Source organism: Drosophila yakuba, chromosome 3L (assembly GCF_016746365.2).
Source record: "Drosophila yakuba strain Tai18E2 chromosome 3L, Prin_Dyak_Tai18E2_2.1, whole genome shotgun sequence".
NCBI lineage: Eukaryota > Metazoa > Arthropoda > Insecta > Diptera > Drosophilidae > Drosophila > Drosophila yakuba.
Genome location: NC_052529.2, coordinates 3,934,691 through 3,951,272, shown reverse-complemented (window position 1 = coordinate 3,951,272; position 16,582 = coordinate 3,934,691). Strand labels below are relative to the sequence as shown.

Sequence of the window (16,582 nt, the reverse complement as noted above, 5' to 3'; positions counted from 1 at the left end):
GCGGCCATTGAAAAAGCTCTCTCCCAACCATCATTCCCCAAACTTGTGGACTGTAGATTGCTTATCATAACAATTTGGCTACCATATTTCATGGTAAACCCCAGACACAAATCTACTTTGCACATTCTTCTAATTAAATCCAGTGCCCTGGGGAACACTCTTTGGATGCGAATCTGCCGGGTGGCCAAGTGAAGGAATGCGAAACTCGTTTCTGCCTTGCGGCATATGCAAATTCACATTCGCAGATCGCAGATCGCTGATGAAGACTTTGCGCTTGTTGCTCGGCGCGTCATAATCAAAATCGCAAATATGAAAAAATAAATAAGAAAAATATGGGAAATAAAGATCATAAGACTTCACGCTACAATGCTAAACAGTCGCAGCAGACACATATTTTTTTTCGGTCGGAAACCGGTAAAAATTACAACAAACAGAACCCCAAAAGAAGAGCAGAATTCTGGGGAATATCTTGTTTGGAAAGCTCCACGTAGCTGTTCAACTTCCCCTTATTTTTTTTTTATATCGCCGCTTTCCGTTCATAACTTGTTGATTGTCTGATGTCAGCGTTAAAGTAAATATTTTCTCATTTATGCGTGTAATTTTATTTTCAGTCGTCGCGGGAACATAACCTTTAATCAATTTTATGTCGACTTGGTTTTAAATATAGTGTTATATAAGCGAGCTCAAGGTTACTCGGCCTGCTTTTTGCTGCATGCAAATGTAAAACATTCTGTAACCCACCAGTCACGACTGTAAAACCGCTTGATCATTGACTCCGAGAGCTGATCTACGTTCCCAGCTAATTAATATGACAAGACACAGTCACTATTCTCGGAATTTTTTAGTTAAAGTAAGGCGTCGATAGTTGGATAGACATTTGTCTTTGTGATAGAAAACTCTTGTAAAATTCGATTGAGCCAACATAATACATCTACTCTCAACTTGTTTTCTCATATATATTTAATAAATCAGTGATATTAGCTTTACAACTTTGTTCTTTACAGCTCAACTTTACTGTTTCCCAAGCCAACCTGTAACTGATCAGCAAAACCGACTTAAAAGTCTGACTCATTCCGGGCTCTGACATCATGGAGCTGTTTCCATCGATTCCTGCATATAGCCAAAGTGCATTTAATCAGTTTTTATCGCCGTTCGACAGTTGATAACTACCGTGGGACACTATCTGCACCTTATAGATAGCTTCTATCTTCACAGTCCACCTTGTGGGCCATAAACTTTGTGAATCGCTAAAGAAAGTCATAAATTGCAGGGACAAATTATATTTAGACAAGTCACCTCTTTCCGTTCGCCTTTGAGGCCCCATTAGAAGTTGGCAATTCAGTTAGCCACTTCAGTAATTTACTCAAGGCATTTCATTTGTGTCATCATCATCATGGGGAATCTCGAGTTCAAAATGGCTAAACTGGCTGGCTTTAACTGATCGCATAGCCGCTTAGCAAATCCATGTGAAAGAACTGGAACGCATAACGCTCATAACATAAATAACAGCACAACTCACGCACTCACGAAAATCCGAGGAGAAAGAACCATTTACAAAGTACGCCAAGGAATGCCAAAGTGAAAGAAGAACAGCCGGGCCAAGCCAAGCCAAGCCAAGCCAAGCCAAGCCAAGTCAAAGCCAAAACCCAAAGCCCCTGGCAAGGTAAGACGCGAGTGCCGCCTCGAACCGGGCTCAAAAGCCCAGAAGAGGAGGGCTCAGGACGTACAGTGCAAGAAATGGGGATATGTCTAAGAAGATAATACAATCATTGCCACTTATATGTCTAAGAACACATTACTATGATCAAGTTATGGGATTTGTTTAAGTATAACGTTAATATCGTATTACTTTGAGATTGACTCTTTCATTTAATAACTTTCATCTTTAATAGCTTTATTAGTTTTCTAAATATCACTTTGAATTTTAGTATATGTTACATCATGTTTAACACAATATTTTGGCTAGTGTAAGACCGCTTGGTCTTCTGACAGCCTTCAAGCCTTCACAGCTGTGCTTTTGGGCCGCTTAAATATTTGGCATTTCTGCTTCGGCTCTGTTACGCTTTTTGATTCCGATCGATTGTACGCAGCCAGGTATGCAAACCAGAGTAACGATGTTTTCGGTGGAAAGACAAGGGAACAGGGGGACCCAAGCCCAGAAACAATTTACGAGTAGCACACATGCGCATTGTTCTTCGGGATGCCAGCTGCATGGGCACTAAAATGCGAAATCAATGCCCCACACCGAGTGTATGGTAATGTGGGGAATACTCGGGAAATGACCATCAACCATCAACCATCAACCATCAACCATTGGAAAGCAGTCATCAACACCTTCTTCTGGGCTTCAAGACCTGGCCGAAAACATCGACAACCGTTGCACCACAAACACAAAAGGCCAACAGGCCAAGAACCAGCGGCACTTTTATGGCTTCATCTCTTTAACGTTGGTAACGAAGCGATGACATCCCTTAAGAATTTTCCCAAACACATTGGTTCTTAACCTTATATACCCTAGACTTACGAGGTGCTTATACCGAAAAAAAAAAACAAAAAAAACGTAATGAAACCCAGACAAAGGAGAAGAAATAATTACAGCACAGAGTACAAAATTCTACCGCTTCCAGTCAGCGGAAACAAAGTGCGCAAAATGTAATTAATTGCCACAGGCCCTCGGCCCAAGAAGCGAACTCATATGCAGCCACAGTGCGGTTCGCAACTGTAAAACTATCTGGGGATCTTCTGTTGCTGATGAGATCACAGAAAAAAGAACACAGGATGAAGTCATTTGTAAGCAGAAGTCACAATAGCTTCAACTTCGAAGATTTACACATACAAGCATGCTGGGAAAGCACCTTTGGCAAGTCTTTGAGGTGATACAAAACTTAATAGATTATTAGTGAATTATACAGACGATCTGTAACCCAGCTATATGTTCACTTGAAGCACTGTCTCCACAAATACATAAAAAGATCTAAAGACTCCAAGGGTCTCTGCAGCTCTCACGCAGCTCCTTTGATGAATGAAACTCTTGTTTGTTTGACTTTGACTCGGCTGTTTGTTGATCTTTTTCGCAACTAATAAGCTAAATATTTTGATTGGGCTCGTGGTCGTAAAAACACGGAGAATTCAATGCAAAGAGAATCGCGAATCTCACTCGCTGGCAGAGACATGATTAAAATGGCATTGTCTTTCCGTTTTCGAGGGGTAAGGAGAAGTTTCCCTGATTTCGGACTCTCTCGAATGATTGGCAAATTGCTGAAATTTAAGACCCCAGTCAAGGCTATATTTAATATGTCTTTCTAATTTTGTTTTCTGCTGATAAGATTTCTATTCCTACGCTACTGGTGGTGCCAAGCAAAAAGCGAAAAACTACGCTATTGGCTAACCGGAATTTCGACCACTTCCGCTGGATAAGTCGAGTTCCATTGACTTCGAGCACCGAAAGCGAAGCCACTCTCTGCGCCAAACACTTGACTCGATTAGCCAAATTCCAAAGACACGCCAAAAAACTCCAATAAAGCAGGCAAAAAAAAAACTAGACAGCTTCATAATAAATAAGCTTAAATGCGAACAACCTGCTGGCTGGCAATTGTTTATGGCCCAGGTCCGAAAACTCGAAAGCCAGGCCAAAACAAAGACCAAATCTTTGGGGCCTCTTTTGCTGGCAGTGGAGTGAAAGAGAGCCACCTCTTTGGCCGCGAAATTTCACCTGGCAGAAAAGAAGGCAAGAGCAGGTTTCAAGGTTGCCAGCGATCCCCTCCTGTCGCCTCCACGAAGCGAATTAATGGCATCCAGGTGGGAGCAATTCGCTTTGGCATCGGCATCAAGCACAATGGAACCCAACAATCATAACTTTGCGAATAAATGATTTGAAGTTTTAAGGTAAATGTAGCGAGCAGAAACCTTGCTGATCTGCCAATTTAATTGATATTTATCTGAAGCGAAAGAGCTCCAAAAAGCTGCCACCTTGAAATTGAATTCTTGGAATACCAAAGCACACTTCAAAATGTCAGTAAGTTCACAACACAACTTTATAATTTGGCACGAGTACAGAAAATCCTGGCTATAACCATTTATCTAATCATAAAATCGGTTTAATGTGAACAAGTACAATATAGTTTAAATAATTTACTAGATAATCTACAATGCATTTTTACACATATGAGGCCAGAATTAACGATCTTGCACTTTGAACTTTGAATGGGAACCGATCTCAGTAATCGCCTAGCCACAGAGTAACGACTAAAATTCCGCCAAGCCTCGACGTTCCCAAGAAAATAAATAATTTCCCTCTGAAGCGTTTTGTGTGGGCACATTTCCTGCGTTATTTATTGTTGTGCGAGGGACCCTGGTGATAAGCAGATTTTTTTTTTGGCCAACTCAGTCGACTGACTGAGTCTTCGACTTACAAGACCCAAAATGAGAAAAAGAAAGCAAGTCGCGAGTGCGAGTACAAAATACAAAATATAAAATACAAGCCAAGAAGAAAACCAGTTCCGGAGCAAGTTTACTTTTAGTTGTTGTTACTGGCTTATAGCCTTGAATGTGCATTTCACGTTGTTGCTGGTTTTCGGTTTTCAGTTTTTGGTTTTTGGCGCGCGCTCAGGAAAACATAAAAAACTGGTTGAAGTCGGAGTTGGCCAAGTTTTCCCAAGCCTCCAAAACTAAGAAAACCGCACAATTGATAGACAAGTGAAATGAGCAGCCAAAGAGAGCGAGAACTTCTCCAGTCTGTAGCGGTTAATTTTTGCACACGACTTACGGTTATTTTCTAATTACTTCCCAAGTAATTTGCATAAACAGAAAAAAGACGAAGATTTCAAAATGAAGCTATTTGTTACTTCCAAGAAATTGGCTTCAAATCGTACAGATACCTATTATGTACCTAGTGGATTTAGTTCTTATAGAACAGTACAATACTTTAAGTTTCAGAATTTCAGACGTATTCATTATTCACAGTGTAAGATATCACCAATAATTAAAGCAATTAGTCAGTTCTTAGAAACTGAACCGATTCATAGGGAAAGCCTTTCCGGGTACTTTGCTCTCTAGAACAACTTTTCGAATCATACATCATAATAACATCATTCACACCGATCGTGCCAGATAGGATCTGTTGCCAAAGGGGCTCTCCTTGCCTTATCAATTTGGCAAGTGACATTAGTTATTTTTAATGTTTTCCGAATAGATTACTGACAATCGATGATGTTGGACTTGCACCCAGAGATAAGCGCAAATAGGTTAAATAATATTGAATGCATGTGAGTGACATTGTCAACTGAATCAAATCGGAGAAGGCAGTGCTCCTGCATCGAGAAACGAGTTCAACAAGTCAATTGCCATTAACTCCGGCGGCCTTTCATTTAATTTAGGGGTAATTACAATTACAACTCCCCCAATCACTTGCACTTGAGCAATTGTTTTATCTCCATGATTCAGTCCCTTTGATTTTATAACCACTCAAAACTGACCGCAGTTCCAAACTACAGATGGTATTGCCTAATGCATGACGTTAGAAATATTTTATTTTTCGAATTCTGAAGCATTTGATTGCATAGTTGAATACAAAGAAACATATTTCAAAATGCAACAATACAGCTTACAGCTAAAACAGAGTTTCCTTTTACCAGTTTTGACTGTACACGCCTCATAAATGCTGACATAGCGATAAGACCCATTTCGTAAAATCACAAAAGTTCGTTCTAAATTCGCTTTATGGCCTTTGATTGATGGGTGGGCGGCGTTGGTCCGAAATAAAGCGGTGATTGATTGATTGACTCTTTGGCTGATTTTGAATGGGATTATGCATACTTTACACTGGTCAAAAAAGGGGAAAGGAGTCACTTGAAAGGGAATCGATCGAAACGAAAAGTACAGCGCGCAAATTGCGCAAAATGCCAAAGAATGCCGCATTAAAAACTCCAATAAGATTATGGCCACAGCAACGAGAACAACACCGCCCAGCTGCAGTGCAGACATCTAATTGGAAAAAGCAACAACAAAGAGCAAAGATATAAACAAGTCCATGTGCAGTTATTTGTTTGTGTTGGTGTCTTTTTTCGAGGGGAATGTAAAAAGAATTGAAAAATGGACCAACTGGGTCTCCAATAGGAATTCTACTTGTATCGCTCGCAGTTTGGCAGCCACTGGACTACTGCTGCCTATTGCTGGTCTTGCACTTTTCCTGCAGAGATCGGCGTCTGTTTACAAACAGCAACACTCGGGGTGCTAATTATAGGATCCTCAGTTGCCCATTTTATTTACTTTATACACTACTTTGGTTCCAATGGAGTCAATGGTTTGAAAAATAGTTATAGCATATCACCAATTAAACTAAACCCACTTTAATAATTAAACTCTTTGTTGTAATGCAAGTTGCCTTCGTAAAGAGGTGAAACGCTGTGGTATTATTATAACACCACTTAATCAACAACCCATTTAAGCAATTAAATCATTACAAAATCAATACCATCTAACAGACCACATTTAATGCGGCTAATAGTGTGCCTATCGAGTTGGCCGCAACTGTATGCAAATGGGCTGCTGCATTGGGGGCGTTGGCTTTTCCCCCCTTCTGTGATGCCCACACCATCCCCTTCCCCCTCCCGCGACGCGATGCCTTGGCCTTGTTGATAGTCGTTGGCCTCTTGGCTGACCCGTTGAGTATAATTGAATTTAAGCGGCAATTGTCTTGCGAATGCACTTTGCAAATCACGCTGCCGAGCCAGTGGCTCTCAAACGTTCACGCCTAACGGTGCTGCAGCATGGCTAATGAACGAGCGAGAAGGCTGCAAGTCAGAGCGAGACCACCTCTGAATGGGAGGAATGCGGTTTAAAAATAAACCAAGCCCAAAGCGAGACGGCCCAAGCGGGAGACGGGGGCCAGCGAGCAGGCGGGGGGGCCAAAACGTGCTTCGTCTTAGACCCTATTTAGCCCAGTTTACGACTGGCCAAGCCAGCACAGCCCAGAAAGAAAGAGAGCCTGCTTGAGCGACACCTGTGCTTGGCTGGGTGGAAAAGGGGGAAGGGAATCCCCATAACCCCACACCCTCGTTATGCTAATTCACAGCAGAACTACAGGCAAGCCTCCACAACTAAGACTCTTTCGGAAGTCTCTTCTAAAGTGGCAACAATTTAAAGTTGTGCTTATAGAAGTTACTAGGTTTTATAACGTAAGATATTTATAGATTGGAAGTGCTTAGTAATTCCCACGTTCTAAATGAGGTCCTCCCAGCCAGGCTAGACTGTATGTCTGTATATGACAGCCAGGCAGTTTTTACGACCAGTTCGCACGCAACTTGACCACAGTGGATTGGATGGTGGATTGGTGGCAGCAGATGGAAGATCGGGCGGGATCGGGATCGGGAATGCCCTTTACCGTTTACAGTTTGGGAGCCGCAGCGTTGTTATGCAACACCTTGCGTCGGGTTTATTGGCTTATAAAGTGGAGCATCGGACCGTAAAACATCCCATATTGTTTTTAACGATCTTCTCTTTGCCATTCCGGTTTTAGTACTGTGCTTACCTTTGACAGCCTCGTAGTATCCCAAATCCAGCGTGAATGATTTACGTTAGTATCCTGGCGCACAAGAAATTATATTTATTCGCCAGATTTCTGGATTTCTGGATTTCTCGATGCCTCCTGCTTCTCAGCTTCTTCTTTGCGTTCCCGTTCTCGTTCTTAGCCGCTGCAATTAACATAAATTCCCGTATTTATTTGTTTTTCGCCGACTGTTTTCACTACGATCTTTCTCCTCCTTTCGCCACTCTTCCCACTTTTCTTATTCACGCACACACACACGCACGCACACAGTGAAAAATCGAAAGATGCAGACGAAGATGGTTATAAAAAAAAACCAGAGAACGCGAACAGGAGGAGGAAACGGAATGAAGGAGGATGGGGAGCAGAAGTGGGAGAAAAACCGGAAAGTTGTTTTTGTTGTTCGACCATAAGCGGCGTTCTTTGGTTTTCGGTTACAAAAACAAGCCGAAAAAGTGTTAAAACCAAAGAAATCTTAACGTTTTTCAGCGCTTTTTGGGGATTCTCTTTTTTTTAATTTATGCCATAGAATTTTTGTCACTTGTTGCTGCTTTTCGACCTTAATAACAAATTCCAATGCACACCAGTTGCTTTCACACGCAAAAACCAGATTAGTGGGTTTTTTCTATTGTTTTTTCTTTTTCGTTTTCTTTTCTATTTTGGGGCAGTAATTAGAAATAGCCGCGTTTTAAACACCGGTGCAACAGCAACAACTATGGAATTTTCTAATTAGCACAAAAACTACAACGAAAAGAACAACAAAAGCAGTGTGAGCGGCTTAAGAGAGCGAGAGCGCAAATGAAAGAGAGAATTGAAACGCTGATTACGTTTTACTTATTGGCCCGCTTGTTGTTTCTTTACTTTTTTTTTGCACGGCTTTATTTATTTTTGAGTTAGCGGTTTTGGCATCCAACTTTTTAGTCCGCGCGCACGTCTTGTCAAATCGCCGATCAGAGAAAAACTGGCTATTGCAAATAGCCGATCCGGTTCTCAGTTGAATTCGAACTTTGAATTCATGGTATTTCGGGCTAATGCCAACATGGGCACACCATCACGACATCGTAAAGTTATCGATGTTTATATCGAATTTGGCGCCTGCCGTTAAAATTTGAATTGCAAAGATCTCTGATGGCGAATATTTTGGTCGTGTTTATTATATCCATTAAACCATTTACTATTTGTCTTTCCTTGAACCATTCAAGTCATCTGAAATGGGACACGTATTGACACGTTTATTGTGGATTCTGTTTTTATTGTATAATTGATCCAGACTCAATAAATAAATGAAATAATAATACAATAGAAATCGAACGACGCTGGCAGCGATATCGACTAGTTTAGCCCTATAAAAGCTCATCGAAAGGCACTTGAAAACCAAATTGATTCGAATTTCAATTGATTATAACAGCCTCAAAAGTACTCAAAAATGATGCAGATCAGGTTCCTGTTCACCTTCTTCGCCCTGCTGATGCTGGTCGTCCTGGGAGCCAAGGAAGCCGATGCCGACTGCCTTTCCGGCAGATACCGAGGACCGTGTGCCGTCTGGGACAATGAGACCTGCAGGAGGGTTTGCCGCGAGGAGGGAAGAGGACGCGTCAGTGGACACTGCAGCTCCAGGCTGCAATGCTGGTGCGAAGGATGTTGAATGCAAGATCCGATATTATTTCCCCGAAACTGGACAACTTCTATGAGCGCTTCTCTGCATGAATACGTATCAAGTATCAATCACATAATCCAATTCCCTTAATAATCGCAACTGTTTAAAATAAAATCAAGTCAAGATCCAATACTTATTGTTCCGCTGAATGTATTGTTATATTCGCCTCGTGTTGGCATTGTAAATTCAGCCCTAAAGTCTGGGTGAATATATATTTATCTCCCCGAGATTTATTTCACCACAGCGTCGTTAAACTTTTAGATTGAAGGGTATATAAGCTCTTAATCAAAGTGAAGAGCTATCAGTTTCTTGTGGGTTTCAATTCGTTAATTGCCAAAAGTCACCAGAACTGCTACCAAAATGATGCAAATCAAGTTCCTATTTGCACTGTGTGCTGTCTTGATGCTGGTTGTCCTGGGAGCGGATGAATCCTTTGCCGACTGCCTTTCCGGAAAATTTCGGGGTTCCTGTTACGTGTGGCACAAGAAGAAGTGTAGGGAGATTTGCCAGAGGGAAGGACGAACCGGTGGTCACTGCAGCCCCAGTCTCAAATGTTGGTGCGAAGGATGCTGAAGAAGATGTTCATATAAACGCAATAAAGTTGGACAAGTATACCAATGTGCATTGACTAATAAATACTTGAACTTTCCTGACCTATTTTTAAATGTTATTTTCATCATGGGAACTGGATTAGTAGCGGAAAAACCCCAAGTTTTACTTACTCTACGGTAATCGATTAACTCTGTTGTTTTGGGTCATTTATATCTAAAAATATGTATTTAAGCATTACAACTTCCCCGCATTTATGCATCTACTTATGTGTTACACTTAGCTTTCCTTCATTGAAATAATCTCATTGTGCAAGGCTGCATACAGATTTTGCACAAATAAACGATGAACAATGCTCAGAGTTTGATCAGCAGTTAAGATCGATCAGCAGTTGCCTAAAAGTAAACATTGCGATCTATTTTTGTAATGACCTACTAAGCAATTTACAATCACTAGGAGGGAAATGGGAATATGATTAGGGAATTAAAAAAAACGAGCGCAGTTTTAATATAAATTTACAATTTAGGATAGAAAACTGCCCAATAGACTGCAAAGAAATTTAAAAGTCGCGCCATATTTCTAGCGTTGCCAGATGTTCCAAGCCTTCATGGCGGTTCCTCACTAGAAAAGAATCGAAGTACCAAAGGCCCGATAGTTTTGAAGGAGTGCAACCTATTGCTATTGTTTTGTTTATAAATTACACAAAATAATTATTACCATTGCAAGAAGTCAATTATTTAGTTTGCAAGTAACTGCATATCAGCAGAAAACGTTTATACTTTGCTGCCTCCACTCGAAAGCCAAGTGCAACACAAACAACGCATTTTTTAAGTTGACAGATAAGTTTGTTGCATTCTTAACAAACTTTTTTAGTGTGCAGAAGGTAAGAATGTGAGTTTTGCTAGTAATGCCAATAGCTAATCACCCGACAATCCCCTCCAGGTAGGCGTATCATTACACGGAAGAACTGGCTTGGACGAGTAGGGAGCACCCGAATCAACAAACCGAAGCACCAGGGGATTCCCCGGCTTTCAATTCTTCCGGTTTTCCACTTGGTCTCCAACAAAGCACAGCCAAAGATGCGGAGATATATTGCAATCTTGGGCCTTATCCTAACCCTGAGTGGACAGTTTAACGCGGTGCTGGCCGTGAAGAACAAAACCTGCGAGATTCTGCTTCGCGAACTTGCCGATGCGCAGAGCAAGTTCATCTACTGCGCCACCACAAAGTCGGTGCCCGTGAATCTGTGTGAGGGATGCGTTGATCTCTACCGGGCTCTTAGCCACGATTACGGAAACCTAATTGAGGACGCCAACTGTTCCAAGCGGTATCTGAACTCGGACAGGATCAATATAGTGGCCACCACCCAAGGAATCCTCACCAGCCTGTGGCAGAAGGCCAACTGCGAAAGTGTGCATCAGTACTTAACACTTTTGGCAGTCACTCATCTATTTCAACCTTTCAGATTGCTTCAGGGATAATTTTTGGAATATATACGATGACAACGCAACAAAGTTGCAGGAATGCTTGGACTCTACTAGGCCGGAGCTGGTTTGCTACAACTGCAAAAGCGATTACGTGGGTCTGAATGATTTCTACCTCAGCATGGAAACGAAAGTCGGCGGAAAGGTGTGCTTTGATCTGCAGGACAATGTAAGTCAGGCCTTATCATTGCATGTGCCTGTTATTTCACTTTTGGGCTCCACTTGTAGAGACTTAATTGTTATACTTTAGTTATTCATATTGCACAGCTGTATGCATAATTGAATATTATCATCTTTTCCTATTCAGATGAACCGCACTCGTCTCAACTGGTCGAAAACGCTGAAATGTTGTCAACGCGAGGTAAAGCTGACCAACTTCCTCATCGCCGTGGGCGTAGTTGTCCTGCTCCCCATACTAACCTTCTATATCACGGCAATCGTAGTGACCAAGCGACGGGAAGCCAATCATGGTTTGCTTAATGAGCAGGGTACGAAACATCATCATTGCTTAGAATTCATTAACTTATTATAGGCATTTTAGAACCTGAACTGGACGCGCCCTCCACGTCGACACTAATCACGGCTGCCGTGCTGTCCACTCCAGTAGAAGATCCTGCTGTCATCTCCGCCCGAACGGAAAAAATCGCCAATGTATTGAGTGGAGCGGGTACTCACCTGCTGGACGAATCGAGTGATGAAGAACCGCCTCTTAGAAAAAAAGTTCCTAGGAGTAACGAATCCGACTACTCCAGTGACGATGAGCCGCTTGCGAAGACCAAACGAGCGTAACAAAACCAGGTAGAGTGTCCATAAGGGAACCTCCGATATCAGCGTAAGGATATTTATAAATTAGAGGATCCTAGGGCAGCAAAGCTGTAAGCATTTATTGCATTTTTTATTATATTACCTAATAATTGTGCGAATAGCTTTTGTGCTTCTGATATGCCCTCTATTACCATATATTTCGGAAAATTATCTCCGCCTTGTGCCTAACCAAATATAATACACTTTTATAAAGCAAATGTATAGCCATATGCATTGTGATATCATATTTTTATTAAAGTCATTGCTGTTCAAGCAAAATGTTCAAATGAACACTAGATGCATTAGAAAGTGGAAAGTCGAAAAGTTTATTTTTAGCATTTTGTATGCGCTTTATTGTTGGCAAGTAAAACTGCACGTAAGCCTAGGCGTTTAAATCGAATTAAGGCGAAAGAAGATCAGGGTCATGTCATCATGGAAAGGGCCCTTCCACCGGATTTGCGTACTAGCTTAAGGAACTAACCTAACACTAAGATAACGATTAACAAAGGAAGTGCATTGGCCGTGTACGTTCGTTGGTCGCCTTCGGATTCTTTCCTAATCCTAATTTATCCATATAGATTGCCATGTGCGGACGAGGTCTGGTAGTGGACCAAACTCCCGTGGGTCTGCAGCGGCGGTTGGTAGTAGGCCTGGTGGTAGTGCGAGGGCGGAGCCGGCTCGTTCACCTGAATCTGATGGTAGTTGGTGAAGGGTTCGTGCTCGACCACTTCGCGCACCGTCTGGAACGGATGGTTGACAACGATGCGACGCTTGTGGAAGGTCTCGCTGGTGGCCGAGGCATCGGTTGGCGCCGCAGTGGCTGCGATCACCCGCTCGTTGGGCTTCAGATGGCCAGCGGCTCCATTGAGCGACACATCCACATCGGGCTGCGGCTTCGATTGAGACGGAGTAGCCTGGGTGGCGGACACCTCGGCACTGGGTGCTTCCATCAAGCGTTGGGACTTCTGCTGCCTCAGCTCGGCTCTCTGCTGTCCCCTGTCGCAGTCGGGCGCAATTGTGGTGGCCACCACTGCGGATTTCTCCTGGTCACTGGCTATCTGGATTTGGATGTGGGTGTTTTGCTGCTCCTTCTTGGGCTCCTGCTCTCTCTCTCGTTTGGGTGCCTCCTCCAGCCGGGAAGACTGAACGAGTCTGGCGGAGTGGTTATCCGGGCTGAATCGCATCTGGGAGTAGGGCGCACTGTAGTCCAGCTCCTCGGCAACGCGCTGCCGGGATGGCTGGTTGTAGTAGGTCCTCGGAGTTTGAGACTTGGCATACAGCACGGTGGGTCCCACGTGGTTGCGGAGGTAGGGCTTTATCTCGGTCACCTGGGCGGGCACCTCCTGAATCCTTCGCTCCTTGAGAGGAGTCTGGCTAGTGCGTCCCAGATAAATGTTGTGCTGCGAGGGCGGCAGATGAATCTTGTGCTCGTGCTTGATGATCTGCGTGGGTCGCTCGTCCTCCTTCTCCTCCGCCAGTTCCAGGCGCGCTGGCTTGGCGTCCACACTGCCGGCACTCACATTGGGCAGATATTCCCCCGAGAAGTAGTCGTCGTCCTGGTTGTATGGCTGGCGGTTGAAGTTATTCCTCTGCTGATAGACCCGCTGGCCGGATCGGGCGTAATCCTGCTCCGGTTCCGCGCGCTGGATCATCTTGGGTGAGAGATGCTTGGCGTTGATCTTCACCCCGTTTCCACTGGCATCCACACCGGAAATGAAGGAAGGTGAGCTCTTGCCACCATCGGTGACATCGCCCAGAGGCTGCTGCTGTTGCAGGCGAGACTCTACGAAGTCATCCTTGGGCTGCTGATCGTAGGAGGGCATCGTGGTCACACTGGAACCGATGGTGGTAGTCTGCTGATCCTTGGCAGCTGGAGCTGCATCATAGGATGGCCTGTACTCGGGCACATTGCTGTTATATGTCTGGGATTGGATTTGACCAGTGTTGCTGTTGCTGTAGGCGGACGCCACTGCGGGATGAGGATGTCCCAGGGGCAGCAGGGTTTCGCCCTTGGGTATCTTAGCAACCGGATGCTCCAGCTCGACGACCAGTGTTCCCGCCGGCTTGATCACCACGCGCTCCTCGATGTCGTAGAACTCCTTTTGGATGGCCGGATGACGCACCTCGTACTTCTTGGCCTTCAGTGCTGGCTGCACGATCTGAATGGTTTTGGTGACCAGGGGACGCTGTGGCGGTGCGTAGCTCCTGGGTGGAGCTGGTGGCAGGTAGCCCGAGCCGCCTTGGTAGCCCGACTGATCGGCATAGTCCTCGTATCCCTGGCCATCATCCACCTCCGGCGGATACTGATCCTGGTACTCCACGTCCTGGCCATCCTCGTAGCTGAAGCCATTGGGATCGTAGCTGGGGCGATTGTAGCTGGTAGCGGAGTCGTAGCCGGATGACGAATCAGATGGCAGGGCGGGCGCAGCGGGAGCAGGTTGACTTGATGCTGGGGCGGACGAGGAGGAGCTGGAGGCGGAGGACGAACTGGAGCTCACCGGCGGCGCGATGTTGGCCGTTTGAATGGGCGCCTGCTGGGGCTCGTAGATGGGCTTGCTGTCCTGGGCCGCCTCCACATTGGCGCTCTGTCCCTGGGTGGAGACGGGTGCAGCCACCTGGCGCTCGAACATGCGCAGCTGCTGCGACCGATGTCCTCCAATCGTGACCAGTTTCTGGGGAGCCGCATCCTCCACTGATGCGGACGAACTTACTCCGGAGCTGGTTTGTGTATAGCGCTGCGGGGACGGATTCGATGACTCGTAGACCTGGAAAGCCGGTTAGGTGAGTTACAGTTTACAGTGTTACCTCGGTACCACTTACCGTCTCCACGGTGGGTCCATGGCTGTGGTAGGACTGGATGTAGCGCTCGAACTCCTGGTTCTGGCGCAGCTGCTGGTTGCGCTGTCGGAACTGGCCGCTATGAGCACTAAGCGGTGGCTGCTGGTGGATGGCGGGACGTCTGCTGTGATTGCGGCGACGGGGCAATCGTCCGTTCTTGGACATGGGTGGCTGACCCTGAGCCGGCGGCTGCAGTCCCAATCCTTGGCGAGGAGACAGCTGCTGGGGCTGCTGTTGCTGCTGCTGGGTTTGAGACACCTGTTGCTGCTGCTGCTGTTGCGCCTGAGATTGAGACTGGGCTAGCACCTGCTGCTGTCGCTCCTGGATGCGCTGGAACTGCTGATCCTCATCCCGCTGTGGACCCGCCCTCAGTTCCGCCGGCGCCATGCCATCCACGTACTTCACATCCGCCGGATTCGTGGCCGGTTGCTGGGCAATCGAGATGTTGACATGGGTGGCCGCATCCACCTGGCACCAGGCCACCACCACCACCAGCAGCAGCAGGAGCACCAGCACTCCTCGAAACATCCTGTTCTGATCCTGTTTCCTGCACCAAAGTCCAAGCACCTAGCTCCACAAAACCTAATTGCCAGTCCAATCACTGCTGACCACCACCAAAGCTGACCGCTGACCGCTGTCTGATCGATCGTGGAGTGTGCTCCGCATATTTATACGGATTTCGGGTGGATTCGGATTCGAAATTGGGGGAGCGATCGCATTCGCAATCGCGATCGCGATCAGTGTCAAAGTCAACTGCAGCACTGGGAATAGCAATGCAAAGGCTATGGCTATGATAGCTCCACCAGCTCCAATAGCTTCGATACTGACCTGGGCCAAACTGTTTAGGGATGAGTCTCAGATGCTTAACCCAGTTCTACAATTAAAGGCATTCGAGCGATCGCATTTGATCGATGATGCATTCAACAAATTGCTGTCATCGCTTCACACTTGTGTGGCACGCACCAACACTGAGAGAAACTGGGCGAAACAGTTGATGGAAGCACTTATAGCTCATATATATCATTTGATTTCAAACATGGTTTTTCTCCGCCTGATCTCGACAGCGAATTTCGATGGCATCCGTAGATGGTGAGTGCTGCATTTTCATGTAATTGTCGGAAGGTCGGAATCGCCGCTCCGTTGGCAACTGGTTTGAACTTGAAATCCGGCCGAGACGCTGAACTGCTCCACTGGAGGAGGAGCAGCTCGAGTTTGGCGCCCCAATGGGTTGATGGATTCGCAGTTTCGGTTTTGGGGGTGCTGGTCAGGCAAAGTTGCGCAATCGAAGTTTGTTGAGCATTTGGCGAATACTCGAGGCACTCGAATTCGGAAAGAAGGTAAAGGTTAATGTGAAGTACTCTTGTTTTTTCAGCACTCCAATTTACCAGTAAGGACAAATCAGAAAAGAGAGGGAGTACTGTAAATCAAAGATCTCCTTACTACTACTTATTAAAAAAGCAAGATTTTAAGGAATATTCTTTATAGCTACCTTGTTTTGCACATCATAATATGAGTATGGGCAAAGTCAAATATGGGCTTAAAAATCTGAAACTCACACTAATTGATCGAGGTCCTTTCAATGTTTAATTAGTTCAAAAACACTGTCAACTTGGTCATAAAGTTGAATTTATAAATTGCTTTAAACTTTACCATTGAAAACATCATTACATTTATGTTATAAGGTAAGCGCCTTAGTTTTGTCAACTT

At 44.9% G+C, this 16,582-nt stretch overlaps 5 protein-coding genes across 7 annotated transcripts in view; 3 read left to right on the top strand and 2 right to left on the bottom strand.

Moving 5' to 3' along the window:
* Positions 1 to 8,508, bottom strand: part of LOC6532818 (spectrin beta chain, non-erythrocytic 5) — a 31,483-nt gene extending 22,975 nt beyond the window's left edge. The window contains exons 1-2 of one of the 2 annotated variants that reach the window (XM_015194133.3): positions 8,371 to 8,508; positions 7,529 to 7,691 (exon numbers count right to left, since the gene is read on the bottom strand). The gene's annotated coding sequence lies outside the window, so the exon portion shown is untranslated. The remainder of the gene's footprint in view (positions 1 to 7,528; positions 7,692 to 8,370) is intronic. The other variant, XM_015194138.3, reaches the window with a different exon arrangement.
* Positions 8,509 to 8,895: 387 nt separating this feature from the next.
* On the top strand, positions 8,896 to 9,300 carry LOC6532817 (drosomycin). The gene has a single exon (XM_002093518.3). The coding sequence runs from the start codon at positions 8,970 to 8,972 to the stop codon at positions 9,186 to 9,188; it is 219 nt and encodes a 72-aa protein (XP_002093554.1). The 5' UTR covers positions 8,896 to 8,969; the 3' UTR covers positions 9,189 to 9,300.
* A 174-nt stretch (positions 9,301 to 9,474) lies between these two features.
* LOC6532816 (drosomycin) lies at positions 9,475 to 9,773 on the top strand. The gene has a single exon (XM_002093517.3). The coding sequence runs from the start codon at positions 9,561 to 9,563 to the stop codon at positions 9,771 to 9,773; it is 213 nt and encodes a 70-aa protein (XP_002093553.2). The 5' UTR covers positions 9,475 to 9,560.
* Positions 9,774 to 10,400: 627 nt separating this feature from the next.
* LOC6532815 (osteopetrosis-associated transmembrane protein 1) lies at positions 10,401 to 12,328 on the top strand. Of its 2 annotated transcripts, none has more exons than XM_039374840.1 (5): positions 10,401 to 10,632; positions 10,696 to 11,159; positions 11,215 to 11,402; positions 11,541 to 11,721; positions 11,775 to 12,328. In XM_039374840.1, exons 2-5 carry the CDS (start codon positions 10,829 to 10,831, stop codon positions 12,020 to 12,022), a joined length of 948 nt encoding a protein of 315 aa, XP_039230774.1. In that variant the 5' UTR covers positions 10,401 to 10,632; positions 10,696 to 10,828; the 3' UTR covers positions 12,023 to 12,328. The 2 variants fall into 2 exon arrangements, with proteins under 2 accessions (XP_039230774.1, XP_002093552.1); XM_002093516.3 differs by having other exon boundaries at positions 10,692 to 11,159.
* Positions 12,329 to 12,362: 34 nt separating this feature from the next.
* On the bottom strand, positions 12,363 to 16,485 carry LOC6532814 (mediator of RNA polymerase II transcription subunit 15). Its single transcript, XM_002093515.4, has 2 exons — positions 14,858 to 16,485; positions 12,363 to 14,802 (listed from the first exon to the last, which is right to left on the bottom strand). Exons 1-2 carry the CDS (start codon positions 15,401 to 15,403, stop codon positions 12,604 to 12,606), a joined length of 2,745 nt encoding a protein of 914 aa, XP_002093551.1. The 5' UTR covers positions 15,404 to 16,485; the 3' UTR covers positions 12,363 to 12,603.
* Positions 16,486 to 16,582: the final 97 nt, after the last annotated feature.

Coding starts and splice junctions, on each gene's coding strand:
- LOC6532817 (XM_002093518.3), top strand. CDS start 8,970: ATGATGCAGATCAGGTTCCTGTTCACCTTCTTCGCCCTGCTGATGCTG.
- LOC6532816 (XM_002093517.3), top strand. CDS start 9,561: ATGATGCAAATCAAGTTCCTATTTGCACTGTGTGCTGTCTTGATGCTG.
- LOC6532815 (XM_039374840.1), top strand. CDS start 10,829: ATGCGGAGATATATTGCAATCTTGGGCCTTATCCTAACCCTGAGTGGA. Junction 11,403..11,540: donor GCTTTGATCTGCAGGACAAT/GTAAGTCAGGCC, acceptor TTTCCTATTCAG/ATGAACCGCACTCGTCTCAA. Junction 11,722..11,774: donor TGGTTTGCTTAATGAGCAGG/GTACGAAACATC, acceptor TAGGCATTTTAG/AACCTGAACTGGACGCGCCC.
- LOC6532814 (XM_002093515.4), bottom strand. CDS start 15,403: ATGTTTCGAGGAGTGCTGGTGCTCCTGCTGCTGCTGGTGGTGGTGGTG. Junction 14,803..14,857: donor ATGGACCCACCGTGGAGACG/GTAAGTGGTACC, acceptor CCGGCTTTCCAG/GTCTACGAGTCATCGAATCC.